The 13,349-nt window shown below is 43.3% G+C and overlaps 1 protein-coding gene across 1 annotated transcript in view; it reads left to right on the forward strand.

The window, feature by feature from the left end:
• The window catches only part of LOC146201657 (nose resistant to fluoxetine protein 6-like), a 57,007-nt gene that overhangs the window by 24,827 nt on the left and 18,831 nt on the right, over window positions 1-13,349 (forward strand). The window contains exons 7-11 of the mRNA XM_084583369.1: window positions 2,483-2,576; window positions 2,722-2,823; window positions 5,013-5,178; window positions 6,938-7,020; window positions 10,367-10,489. Of these exons, the coding sequence (XP_084439495.1) occupies window positions 2,483-2,576; window positions 2,722-2,823; window positions 5,013-5,178; window positions 6,938-7,020; window positions 10,367-10,489 (568 nt within the window). The remainder of the gene's footprint in view (window positions 1-2,482; window positions 2,577-2,721; window positions 2,824-5,012; window positions 5,179-6,937; window positions 7,021-10,366; window positions 10,490-13,349) is intronic.

Here is a 13,349-nt window from a genome sequence, read left to right on the forward strand (position 1 = left end):
GAACTCCCTCTCCCCCTTTCACAGCCAATTTCCTCCTAGTTGGGGAAGCCTAAAGAAGGGACAGCTTGTTCAATTGCTATACGCCTGCGGTGCCACGTTGGTTTCTATCCCTTAGGCCGTCTCAAAGTGAATGACACCAGCTTCTGGAATCATGACAAGTCAGACGGATACACATACGCACTGATTCGTTGCTGGCAGACAGAATGCCGGGTGCCATGTTGAGGCTTTTTTTTTTTAAGATGCAGAGGAGCTCACCCACTGCACACGGCGTGATTCGATGACGTCTTATTTCCGATCAGTCGGATGAAAGTAAGACGGGTGATCCTTGTATGCGCCGTGGCGTCACCCTTAGCCGAGAGGCAACGAGATATTAAATCTAGTTGATTACTGTTCTGATCGACCCCTTAGTTTCCGCATACCTAAACAGTAATTAAAGCTCGTATAACTCCGAAAAGGCAAATGCATCGTAATTAAGATCCCGTTCATCATTTCAACACAGGCTTAGCGTGCAAATGCCCGCTATAGGTTCACTCCATCAAATGTTTCTTTTTTTTTTTTCTGCAATGATCATACCCGCCAAAATTCTAAAACAAGTTTGCAAAACTTGCCCACTTTAAAAGATTAGGCCTTGATTTTGGCGTATTAATCATGCAGCAAATGCGCGGAAATCTTGGCCCTTATGCGCATGGCATTATAACTCATTAGCATTTGGCACTGATTATGCCACCTGCGTAAGTACTGAGATGCAAATGTTTGTTTTATATGTCTGTAATTCCCTTTTCCCGCGATTTTTGGGAAAAGCCTGCGCGTGCATTTATTAAAGTTTTTTTTTTTTTTTTTCACTGCTTCTTCCTAAGCTCTACGGAGATATAAAAAAGAGCTTTAAAATAGTGCTCCCCCATTTAACATATAACATGCTAGGACATACGCACCATCCTGAGCTGTTGCTAAGAGGTGCACTAGTTTCCAGCGTACCTCTTACGGAAATACGTACCCGCGGATGCACCTATAGCTAGAAAATCATCTTATGAGGCAGTTTTTCATGTCGCATGCTCTGCGCGCTGCATTATATCTGCAGTCTCTCGATATGCGCAGTGTGAACGTAGATTGAATGGCGCAAATGTCTGAACCACTGTGCTCGCTCATGATCTGAATATCGCACGAGTTAGCACGAGTTAGCGGCATCGAATCCTTTCATTTATGACATGTCGATGGCGTCTTTGTGCGTCGCGTGAATCGGTCTGCCTGCAAAAACCAGCACATGTTTAGTTTTAGACAAACGTTTATCGTTTCGCCTTTCGTAGCTCTTTCCGAAACAAGCTTGATTATGATACATCAGTGCTCCTAAACGCCAGCGATGCTTATATTTTTTTAACGTTCGCTGCCATGGGTACATATGACAGCGTCGTTAACCTCAAGTGTTTTGCTAGTAGGTAAAGCTGGTGGGTAAATAACAAGCAAATTATGCAGTGACATTTTTATAGAATTTTTGTCTCCGCAGTTCTGAAAAATAGTGGGCAATAGTTTTAGTTTCGAAAGGCGCAATGTTATGGTGGCTGCCTCAATAAGGGGCTGCCACTCCCGTCTCCCGCTAGAACTGATAGTGAATAATGTTTATAGAATGCTGCAGAGCTTTGTGCGAGGCGTCTAAAATGACTGATTCATATCTCCGTCAGCGTGTTCTCTCGTCTAGTATACAGAGACAGGGCTACCAAACCTGAAAAGATCGAACGACATGGTCATTTCCCGCGCCCCGCGCTCCGTTCCCCTGCGCCGCGCTCTCCGTTCTCGGTTCTCGGTTCACGCGACTGATACCAGCAGAACGGATGGTACCGTGCCAACCTCTCCTTATAAAAGTTAACTACAGCTATTGCTGCAGAAATTTAAAGGGAATCTTCTTCCCACAATTCCAGAGGTAGTGGTTTCTTTTTGAGCCTAGGACTGAGTGCTTGACGACGAAGTGCCACCGCAAAGTTTGCCGGGATTAACCCCACTCAAACCTATTCAACGTGCAAAAACATGGTTTGGCATTGTTTTAGACTGCCACCGAGCCTGGCAAAATGCTAAATGTGTTTAGTTGCTTTGGTTTGTTGGGAAAAGAAAAAACGCAGTATCTGTCGTACTTTTCTATGGGCATCTACACATGCAATAAACGGCCTACAATTGGGGGTAATCTCTATCGCAACCTAGCCTTCAGCTTGACTAGCAGGTGCACGCTTAATGCGAAGCGAAATGGCATGACGTCACTTTGAACATTGCGCAAAGCGCGGTTGCGTTAAAATTTCGATACGAAATTCTGTTATATTTTTGTTGACGCTTCTCATTTTCTGCTCCTGCTTTCTGCTCACCTCAACCGTGAGACGAGCAAGGCTTTCGTTTTAAAGCTCACGATTATGGTTTCTGTGGGTTCAAGAAAAGTGCAGCTTGGATTTCGCATATATGTGGAGGGAACGTTTATTCTAACAAAGCTTTTCTTTTACAGATGATCTATTTGCTCTCTTAGACATATTCACAAAAACGTCAGCGCAGCTGCTTCCAAACGCCGTGCTCAGCGTCTCGACCTTCTTTTTTTTAAGGTAACATCTACAGCTTAAACAAATTGTTTTGGTACAGTTGTAGATAATAGATCAACAACTTGCAAGTCCTAGAAAAAAACATAATACCAAAGCTTCTTACAAAGGATAGCTTCTCAAGTTTATGTGTTTTTTATTTTCTTCATAGTGGTTTTGTCCTGCCATTTATGGTGCCCAATCCAAAAAACACAAGCAGGAGGAGAGCAATAGGAACGGTTTACCTGGTGGGTGTAATAAAGCGATACATGAGGTAAGTCCGCCAAGATAACTTGCCGATACACGCATCCGCAGCGTTCGGCGCTGCTGTCGGGCCTCATCATGCAACGCTGCATAATGCGACGTAAACTTCGATACGCTCGAGGAGCATGTATATATTTTGCATATATAGCATTTGTTCTACTGATAGTATGTTTCTATCTTTGCAGAGCAACCTTGGTGTCTAAAATTCCTCCCGTAAAACATAGCGCAAAGGAGTGTAATCGATGTTACGGAAATGAGCTGTGAACTGATTTCCTCGCGTATACGGCAGCAACGGATGCCTGACAGTGGTATATTATGAATCATTCTCGCTGGCTGCGGAAGAGCAAAGAATGTAACAAAGAGGAAGGTCACTTACCACACTGGTTTAATGCCGACCTCGTCCCTTTCTGGACAGCAAAAGCTGAAAGAAGCCGCCGATGCGTAGAAATACCAGGTGTTATTCATATATCCTGCTATAGACACTGTTGCAGGCCACAGTGCAATCGCAATGCGATTATTTCCAAATGATTATTGCGCTCAAGAACTGACCCTACCATAAATTATTAAGGGTAAGGTAATTTACCACTCATTCATGCTTTTGACAGTTGATTAAGCAAGAAAATTGGGATAGTTCGGGCTTATGGAAAAACGGGCGTGATATGAAAGCTGCGCGGTAATGACTACGGAAGGGAAAAAAAAAAGGAACCGACCGCACGGGACGCTAGTGTTACCTTTTTCTCTCTGCATACTTTTATCGGAAAAGTAGCAATTTGAGCGTGTTGGTAAGGAAAAGGTGTAAGGAAAGCAGCAGAAAAATACATGTTCGCGTCGCTCGTTTCCTACACATCTTAGCTGTCGTTCTTTTACCTTTGCGCTTTTAATGCTCGTTTTCTTACCGCGGTAGTTACAATTCTGCAGTCATTTTGAGGGTTGATAACAGTCTTAGTTATAATGTGTTGCTCGCGGTTATTATGTAGTAATGTTTCGTCGTTGGGGCCTATTATTCACGTTCTTAGATTACCTGCGAGGAATCATGTGCTAGCGAATGGCGAAAAAGTTCGGTACCAGAACTTCGATCAGTTCTCAAGTGCTCACCATGCTCAACGAACACAACTCCAGATTAAGCTCACATTAATTGAGGACACGCGGTTCTGCAGATTGTTTTTAGCCTGTCGTCTTGCGCATTTACAGTAGGCACCACGAGCGCGCGAAAACTCCCTCAGCGTCAGTGGGATGGAAGTGATATCAGAATGATTTAAATGGGATGCCGAGGGAAGAATAATTGAATTGGATACCGATTTTGCCTGAGAAATTATTAATTTATGAGAAACTCGTGGAATGATATTTAGTTTAGTTTCGTCATTTCGGTTATTTTAGTGCTGGGCTAGTAAATACAGAGAACAGGAGCGTGTAGCAGTAGGAAAAGCTAGATCAGGGTGCGTTAGAACACGCAGCTACAAAAAGAAAGCTAACCAAGAAAGGGACACGTATGCAGTACGTGGTAAATCCGTATAAACGCTTGAACATCTTATACTCGAATATGATGGTATCCATCTGGGTGTCTACTCTGTCTGAGACCCTAAGGTTTAGAGATACCAGTGTTGCGGCGGAAGTTAACCAAAATCGACTGGAAGATTGCTGGCTAAAAAGCAGATAGATAACAAATGTTAGAAGCGTAGAAATAAACATTCAGCCCCTAAAATGACTAAAAACTTCACCCATTCATAACAAACAAAATTCAAAGCATACAAGAAACGAGCATGGTGGTAACTGCCACCACACCATTTCAAAGGGGACGCTCTTGTATTCCATCCATCCATCAATTACAACACAAGCGATACAAGTTGCTCAGCCATATTCCCTTTAGAGCAGTGAGAGCATACCTTTCTTTTCCATCGCGATTGGTTGAATTGTTTACGTAAGTGTACCAGAAAAAAATCTACGTCGTAGAAGTTCAGCTTGCTTAATTGTTTGCTCCAGTAATTTTTGATACACACGTTTTAAAATGTAAACAAGAATTCAAGAGACCAAGTAACGAAAGGAAAAATAAAAGATGGACATGCTACACCACGTAACAACGTATTTATTTATTTATTAGATAGGTGAAGGGGGAGGGGGAACATGTGACTTCAGCGGCGTTTCTGTAGGAGAGTTGATTCGTGGCGTTCGCAATTATATTTCTCTTCTCTCACCCCTAAGGGTCACGCTGCCCTCAATGGCACTGATATTGTGCTTCTACCTCGTGCCGCTCTTGGTGGATGGTCCCGCTGACCAAGACAGTCTGGCTCTGCACATTAATAATTGTATCCAGAAGCCTTGGGTTGTGCCCGCACTCATCAACAACTTCCTACCACTTCACCTCATGGTAGGCACGATCAATGATCGCGAGCTCTGCAGACGATATATGCTCACTTTGTTCTTTCCGGTTAAGATTAACGCGAGAAGTGAAAGCTAAGAAAAAAATAGACAATTCATATTGCGTGCTTCTGCGTGGATTATTTTTGAAAGCTGCAATCCAAGCTGCTTCCAAATTGATAACTATTTGGAAGCAAAGAAAACTGCCACATTCTGAAAGTTTTAAACCAATGTAACTATGACTCTGAGAGTTAAACTGCGCGGTTGCGAACAAAAGAGCACTTGGAGCTTAAAAGAGACAACGTATGCGAAAGCAAGCGGGGCGATGGTATTAACAAAAACTGGGCCTTTCGCCCCATGATTTTTAAATTCCATATTCAACTTCACTGTAGAAGGTTAACTGTGGAAATTCCACACAATCTTAAAGCATGGAACACATATCTAGTATGAAACAAGCTGATTGTCAGCAAAAAGATCCTGACGTTTGTATGCGGACTGCCTCTGAAGCAACGCTCCTGAAACGTTCCAAGAGGAAGGGTGCGGCCTGTGTCACTTCGTTACGTCGGACAGCAGTTTCGACGGCTGACTTCGCCTCGGGTTTATTAAAGATAAAGTTATTTTCCTCTCCCAGAATGCGCCGAACCGTGTAATTACGCAACGCTCAAGACATATAACCTCTGCACACGATAGTGCGATGTCCTTAAGCTTTCTTTCACGCATCAAGGGATAGCAGAAATCACAAAATGCAAGGTGTCAATTCAGTTTTCACGCTCCTCCCACTCAATATTAAAAAAACAAAAAATATTCGACAGATCATGTACAGATTTGTGACATATTTGAGAGTGAAGACTGCGAAAAGACATTAGAGAAAAGGAGAACATGTTTGGGGCTCCAGAAGAGAATATTTGCGCTTTGATACACTCGTCCAAAGACAAAATGAATTATTTTCATCGGCAATGCTAGCATTCTATACCATGAAATCTCGCAAAAGCTAAGGATAAAGTAGAAGGTAATGAGAAAATTGGATGAAATGCAGACTTTAGTGAGATTATTCTTTTGTTCTGAGTAGTTTCTCACAGCTTATTTGTTCTAAATGGAGGTTAGCGCAACCACGATTATGGTATTGGTTAAAGCATTCTGACACCTAATTGTTGTAAAAATAATTCAGTGCAGGATGTTAGCTTGTAGGCGTACCAGAGAACAGCCTTGTATAGTAATACAGAGTACGCACATAATTTAGTGTAAAGGCGTAAAGCTCAACCATGAAAGACAAGAATTAAAGGCACCCCTAGCAAAAATTTCAGAAGGCTCAACGTTGACGTTTGAGGAACGGCTGTGAAAGGTTAATATATAGATAAAAGTTATTCAGAATTTCTATAAAATGTACAATTAACATGAAACTGTCTTTCATAAGCTTTTAGTGACTTTCTGTTCGGTACAGCACCTTGCGTCGCATTCAACGGCTCCTTCTCATATATTTGCAACGAAGAGAGCTCAAAGGTTTTTAGCATATCTTTTGCGTTTGTTCAATCGATTTGTTGCAAAACTTAATGGGATATGCATTGCATCATGCTTGGATATTTTTATTACTCATTGTTCTGATCGATGTCGAAATCGTGACGATCATAATGGAGACCGTGACAATAATACAGTGATAGTGAGTTCAGTAGTTTCGTAAATTTATGTCTTTTCCTGAATTCTTGTCTAGCTGCACTGCTCTCGCTGTAGGATCGAGCTTCAAATTTAAAACATGCCCACTTGCTTTGCAGTGCTTGAACCATCTGTGGTACGTCTGTGCGGACCTACAAATATTTATTGTCGTCGGCCTTCCTATGGCGCTGACGATACTAAGGTAAGTTTCAATGTGCGCCTGTGCGCGATCTGAGACTTTCTCACGCAGATATTGCTCGCATTCTTGCTGTGATTTCCGACATATACAATATAGAGTCCTTTTACGTCTCCTTTTTACCACAATACTACCAACAACGCTTTGAAACCTAGTAATCTAGTGTACTGAAGTTCGTAAGAAAGCCTATACTCGAAACCAACCGCTATGTCTCGCGCTTGAGTCGCTTTAAGAACGCACACGCGCGTGTTGCCGGCCACACATGTCGTCCTCATTTTTGTGAACGCACGCAGTTTAGAGCTCTTGTTCTTCTTAAGAAGCACCCCAAACAAGAATGTCTTTGTCACCCAATTTATTGGCTCAGAATCAGCAAACTTTTAGAAGAACAAACATCACCATCTAGGTCAGCATGAATTCGGCAGAGGGGTGGTGATTTGGTGATTGAATGACGTCGCGCAAAATGGCCCAGTTCTGCCTCGTGTTTATCCCCGCTTACTTGTAATGACGCGCTGACGTTCTCGCGGCGTATACATAAAAAGCTGGAGTTCTAAATATGCCCCGCGCAAAACGCACAGATATAATTTGAAAGTTTGGTGCTCTTTGATGAGGTAACAGTTTTCGAATAAGGCTTACCGCCTTTCTGCAGACCGAGAAAAATGCAGAAAAATGCAAAATAAAGCTGCAGGGAGGTATAGTGCGCTTAGCGTCCATGCTCTTAATTGGACCTTACGTTAGCACGGCAGGTTGTAACTACGTAATGTACTCCTGCTGAAAGTATTTACATAAATTGAGCTTGAGACAGTGGCCTATAATGGCACTTCGATGTTACACTGCAGAAAAGATATGCGACCCAGAATGCGTAAAAATTCTATAAACGCATATCTGTTAAGAAAAAAAAAAACATTTTTTAGAGAACAAAATCATAAATTGTTGATAAACCTAATACTACTAATTCCAAAAAAAAAAAAAAAAGTTTCATACTACACCAAAACACAGAAAGACTAAGTGGATAGTTAGGGCCACTAAGCGCATCTTTTTGAGTGTTGCTGTGGTGCGGATAGAAATGACCTTTCGAGAAACTGCCCTGCAGTGTCTTGGCATGCTGCCAAGTTCGCCAGGCGAACGATGGCAGCCGGCGCTCTGGTGAGAGCATAAAGTCGCTGGACGGCTACTAGTTTGTAAAGGGAATGATTTAGATTTAACTGGCTCGTGATCGCGAAGAAACGGAAGCATATTAAAATCAACATGTTACATTGGATATATCTAAACGGCACGCCACGCCACGTACTGCCCATAGGTTGCGTAATTGTTAGAATGCTCGCCGCCTCGTATTCAGCGGCTGGTGGGTGGGTTGGGGTGCCCTGGGCTCGGATGCCGGAGAGAAGTTTTTTTTTTTCTTTTTTTTTTATCCGTTGGTGCACATTGGCACAGTTTTAACTGTATGTTCCCGACACAGTACTTGCGGATGCCTACGCCATCAGCCCGGGCCACAGCTGAAGAAAGAGCTAAAAACAGATAACGGCTTAGTCACTAGGCCACCGCAGCCAGTCTAGGATTTAGACCATCTGGGTAGCATGCCGGGCTCGTAGAACCTACATAAATTTTAACCGATGGGTGCTAGGAGATGCACCCATAAGAGTGTGCTCCGTCCGAAGAAGGCACCTTGCGGGTCTCGAGCGGCCCCTGAGCGCTGCACCGACTGAGCCGACGACAACGGAGAAAAATTGAGGGAGCATCTGAAGCTCGAAACGCTTGCCTCAGTACAGGTACAGACCCATTTGGTGCATCGACGCAAGTACAAAATATGTAGAGCGTTTCACCTGAGCTTGCGAGGGATTTCTACACCTGACTTTTTTTGTTAGAAGCCTGCCTTCCTGTCCATATGATTGTCGGCGGGGCAGTGCATCAAAATACAGCCAAGATGTGTCAAGTAGCAGTCTTGTTAACAAATATTACCTAAATATTTTTTCAGGTATCGCTGTTGGATATTTCATTTATTAAGAGGCGTGAATATATGCCGCTGTAGGTAATTATCCGCATCAGATTTTAGAACTTCAACAGTGAACCTTCTCCTCTCCGCTGAAGCACAAAAAATTCTGGGGCCTCACTCAGGCGGCCAAGGGTACGCTTAAAAGCGCGCGCCATACAACGGCACGCCAATCCCGTGCTCTAGGAGCAAGCGTGCAAGCAACTCACAAAAATTACTAAGCAGCTTTAGTAGCAGTAGTAAAGCAACCAGACCTAGATACGTAATTACTTTTCATTTCGATTTTTGTCGTAATTGGAATATGACGATTTTTTCGGCTGCATTCAAACTTTACGGTTTTGTTCGGTTGAGTTGGACACGATGGGCTTTCGATGAGTGAGCGCTAGAATGGATGACAAAGCCTCGTGTCACAGAAGCGGTCGGCAAACGCATGAAACCGCACCCTAAATACTGCACCTGATGATGTAATTCTTCCATCTGCCTGTGATGCTACTTCCACAAAGATAAGCTAGACCCGTAATTCACGGGCAGAATTGTATAGATATCTGTTGTTACTCAAATATAGGATCGTCAAGCTTATATCATCGTGCACGATGCAGAGCCGTCCGGCAAAGTGAAATGTGTTGATTGAAGCCTCATGTAATGCAGCATTTCCCGACATTTGAAAATGCAACGAGGAAACAGATAAAAAAACTAGAAACAGGAGTAATCTTCAACACTTCGAGCTCTCGCTCAAAAGCATGTTTCATTTTGGTCTAGCAAGGCGCGCAAAGCACGAAAGCGACGGATGGCAATCTTGCCAACGCAACCACGGAGCTTCTTTCGTAAAAATCGTGTGTAAACAATACCTCTGTTAATAAAACTAATAACGGTGTCTCCTAAAGCAAGGTCTTTAAAATTACGCCTTATAATAAAATCCAAACGTTTTATTTTATTGTAGTCATTTTTAACTCACGCTTTAAGCAAGATTTCCTTTCCCACATGAATTTTTCCGCCTCAGGCTTTCAGCTGCTTTGGCATTGGGGTGCTGAACTCCGTGTCGTAGGTTCAATCCCGGCCACGGCGACGTATTTAGGTGGAAGCAACACACAAAAACCTCCGCTTGATGTGCGACGTCAGTGAACGTTAAAGAACCCCACGTGATCTAAATTAACTCTGGGTCCTACACCATGGCATCCGTCAGCACCCGAGTCTTCTTCTCTACCTTGACTTTCTTACCTTGATTCACGTGTTAAATGTTTTGGCCACCGGTCCTTAGTTCTACCTTAGTTCTACTGTTCTTAATTATTTCTGCAGCCCATTCCTTTGGCTTTTGCACCATGTTGATTTCAAGAGATCATGAACGCTGAGCGCGTGTGTTCGCAGGTATCCGAAAACGTCGTCCCTGCTGTCGTGTGCCGTGGCGCTGTTCTGTTGCGGCTTGACATCGTACCAGATCTACACGTGGGGGGTCCCATACTCGGTGAATCTCGGGACAATCGACGTGAGGTGAGTCTTCGTACGCATGCCGGGTGAATGCAGATGGTCGATCAGAAAAGAATTTGTGTGCAGTCGAATGTGGAGTAAATATCTCTTACCTCAAGAAGCAAATATGCAGAAATACTTGTTTATTTCGAAGAGTTGCTTATGGGCCGTACTTCTGGGCACATACAAGCTTGCTTTGAGCGCTTCTGGAAAATGAAAACTGTTTATATTGATATCTATCTCTAAGGCAATTAAGAGAACGCCTTATACGCGAATGTTTTCCACGCGTTTTATCGAGTGCAGAGAAATTGGCATAGTACAACCCGATCAAGCATGAGGAACATAATCTTTCTGCCTATGTTCTCAAAGTTAGCGCATTTCTGGTACTCTGGGAGACAGATAACAAGACGAAATGGCTCCGCAAATGAAACGGCGCAGAGGCTGAGAAAAGAACAACAAAAATACGGCTCTGGCATCCAGCTTTAATCTCCACGTGATATTCCAGACAAATAAGCGCCCGCTGCATACAATCATTGGAGCCAGCATACTTCTCAATTTTTGAAGTATTAGTCACAGATGAAGGAAAGCGATTGATACGGAAAGGAGGTCAATAAACACATGCATCACACGCGCCAGCGAAACGTAAACAATGTTTAGGGTTTAAGCATGGCTTGGACCTAGTGAGAGCGGAAGCTGAAAGTGTTGCAGCGATAGCCGCTTTAACACCCGCTTTTCAAGCCGCGGTTTTTTCAAAATTTTTATTTAAATTAGCTTTTGGGAAAGGAAGGAGCCTCACACTTTTGAGTGGACGTCACGAAATTGTGGACATCTACACCTAACCCGGTCAAGATCATGTTTTCAAAACTTCTTTTTTTTTTTTTTGCATATTGTACACTGGTTTATAAGAGATGTAAGGCGCAGTGTCTGTCATACTTGAGAGAATCAAGATGGGAGTGGAAGCGGAGAGACGGAGGTCCCGTAGTTGAAGGCTACGGAGTAATTTGGCCACCTCTTGGGCTTTAACGTGCGCGGACATCGCACAACCCAGACCTGCCTCTCCGTTTAAGTTAGATTTTGGGGAAAGGAAGGTTTGGGTCAACAGCACGAACTCATGGACACCCGCTCTTAATTACTTAGTGTCAAACAAAGACCTGCTATACCTAGCGTAGTGAAGGTTTCGCTTTCATTGTAAATTATTTTGTAAGAAAAGAAAGGCGCAGTATCTGTCAAGGTCGCTTGAAGGTGAAAACATCAAGGTCCGTGATGGCTGCCAGAGGTAGCGTAATGATCATTGCGCTTCAAAACTCCTTCAGCGCCAAACAAAGCGAGATCCTCGAAATAACACGGGCCCAGAGCCATCCTAAACAGAAAGGAGCACGATCAGTATTGGGAATCTCAAAAGGGGGACGAAGTTGCATTTTGAGAGTAACGCGAAAAGATAACTATATGAATAAAGCATGAAACAAAAAACCAGAAGCAAAACGCAAAAAAAAAAATAATAGGATGCTCTTTAACACAATCTGAGACAAAACATGGCGAAAACGACATACCCCGAGACAGCAACTGACTTTTTAGCCACCAAAATGCAATGCAACAATTAAACGACTTGCTTACGCAGCTGCCACCTACTCTGAGTAAAAAAGTCCCCCTCATTTCTTCATGAAGGCAGTGTCTATAATTAGAAATTAAGTGAGTGCTCCCAAAGTGCGGTCTGCAACCACGCTTCTCGGAACGCGTAGACAGACTTCCTCCCGAATTATAACGCAGAAAAAAATATTATGAGCCCGATCTAATCATAAAGCACTGCCTCGCTTGGCCATCGTAATAATACCTTGGTGAGAATACCTCGGAGCGCTTTTCTCAATAAATGCACCGTTAAAAGCGAAGAAATTTGAATCCAAGATCGATCTTCGTTTTCCGTGAAAACGGTGAATCGCCTTGTCCGCGTGTTGCTTCTCTCATGGTGGACCGCCCTGTCTGACAGGCAACAGTCCTTCTTCAGACGTCTGTGTTCTGGCGTGTTGGGCCCTCTCTCTTTCGCAGCGCTGTTCATTTTCTAACTTGAAGCAATCATTCAAGGTTGTATTTATTTATTTATTCATTTATTTATTTATCTACTCGTGTAGCTGCTAACGCTCACCTGCAGCTAGGGCTTACAGTATGAGGGGTGTCATACAAAACCGTCATTAGTTTCGCGCCAAGGAAAACATACAAAAAACACAAAAGATGATTAGCAATTCGAAATTTCGGCAAGGACACGACATGAGCGTCTGCTAAAAAACAAAATCGGTGCTAATGAGCATTTCAAATTACGAAGCCTATGTAACTAGTTAGAAGGACACTTAAGCATAGCCTTAAGAGCATAGGCTATAGAGCTTTTAACTCCGGCTTTTCATTCCGCGATATGTTTGCATTTTGACGCTTCTAAATTCATCAGCTAGGTTTATCATTTCTGTTTTCCAGGTCCACTTGCATTTCTGTCGGTCTTGCATTTGACGCAGCGTCATCGCCGTGACGTCGTGCGTGACGTCACGACGTCACGCACGACGTCACGCACGACGTCACGCACCCTCCGCATAGGCATCTATCACTACGCAGGTGTGACGCATTTAATTGGTGTGACGCATTTTAATTCAGACGAATTACGTATTTTCGAAGGTCATTCTGGAATTCGTTAAACCAGACATTATACTTCAGCTTGAAAGCGAAATCTGCGTAACCACGTCCAGTAATATTATGCCACATTTGACTTTAGTGGCACTAGCTCCTCCAGGCACACTTGGCTTCGGCGGTCTACTAGCTGCAATCGCATAACCGGTTCGCTTTCGTAATCGGCAACTACGCGGGAAAAAATCCAAGGCTTACCATTTTACATAAGCGCACA

This window comes from Amblyomma maculatum, chromosome 1 (assembly GCF_055883805.1).
Source record: "Amblyomma maculatum isolate TAMU_Amacu chromosome 1, ASM5588380v1, whole genome shotgun sequence".
NCBI lineage: Eukaryota > Metazoa > Arthropoda > Arachnida > Ixodida > Ixodidae > Amblyomma > Amblyomma maculatum.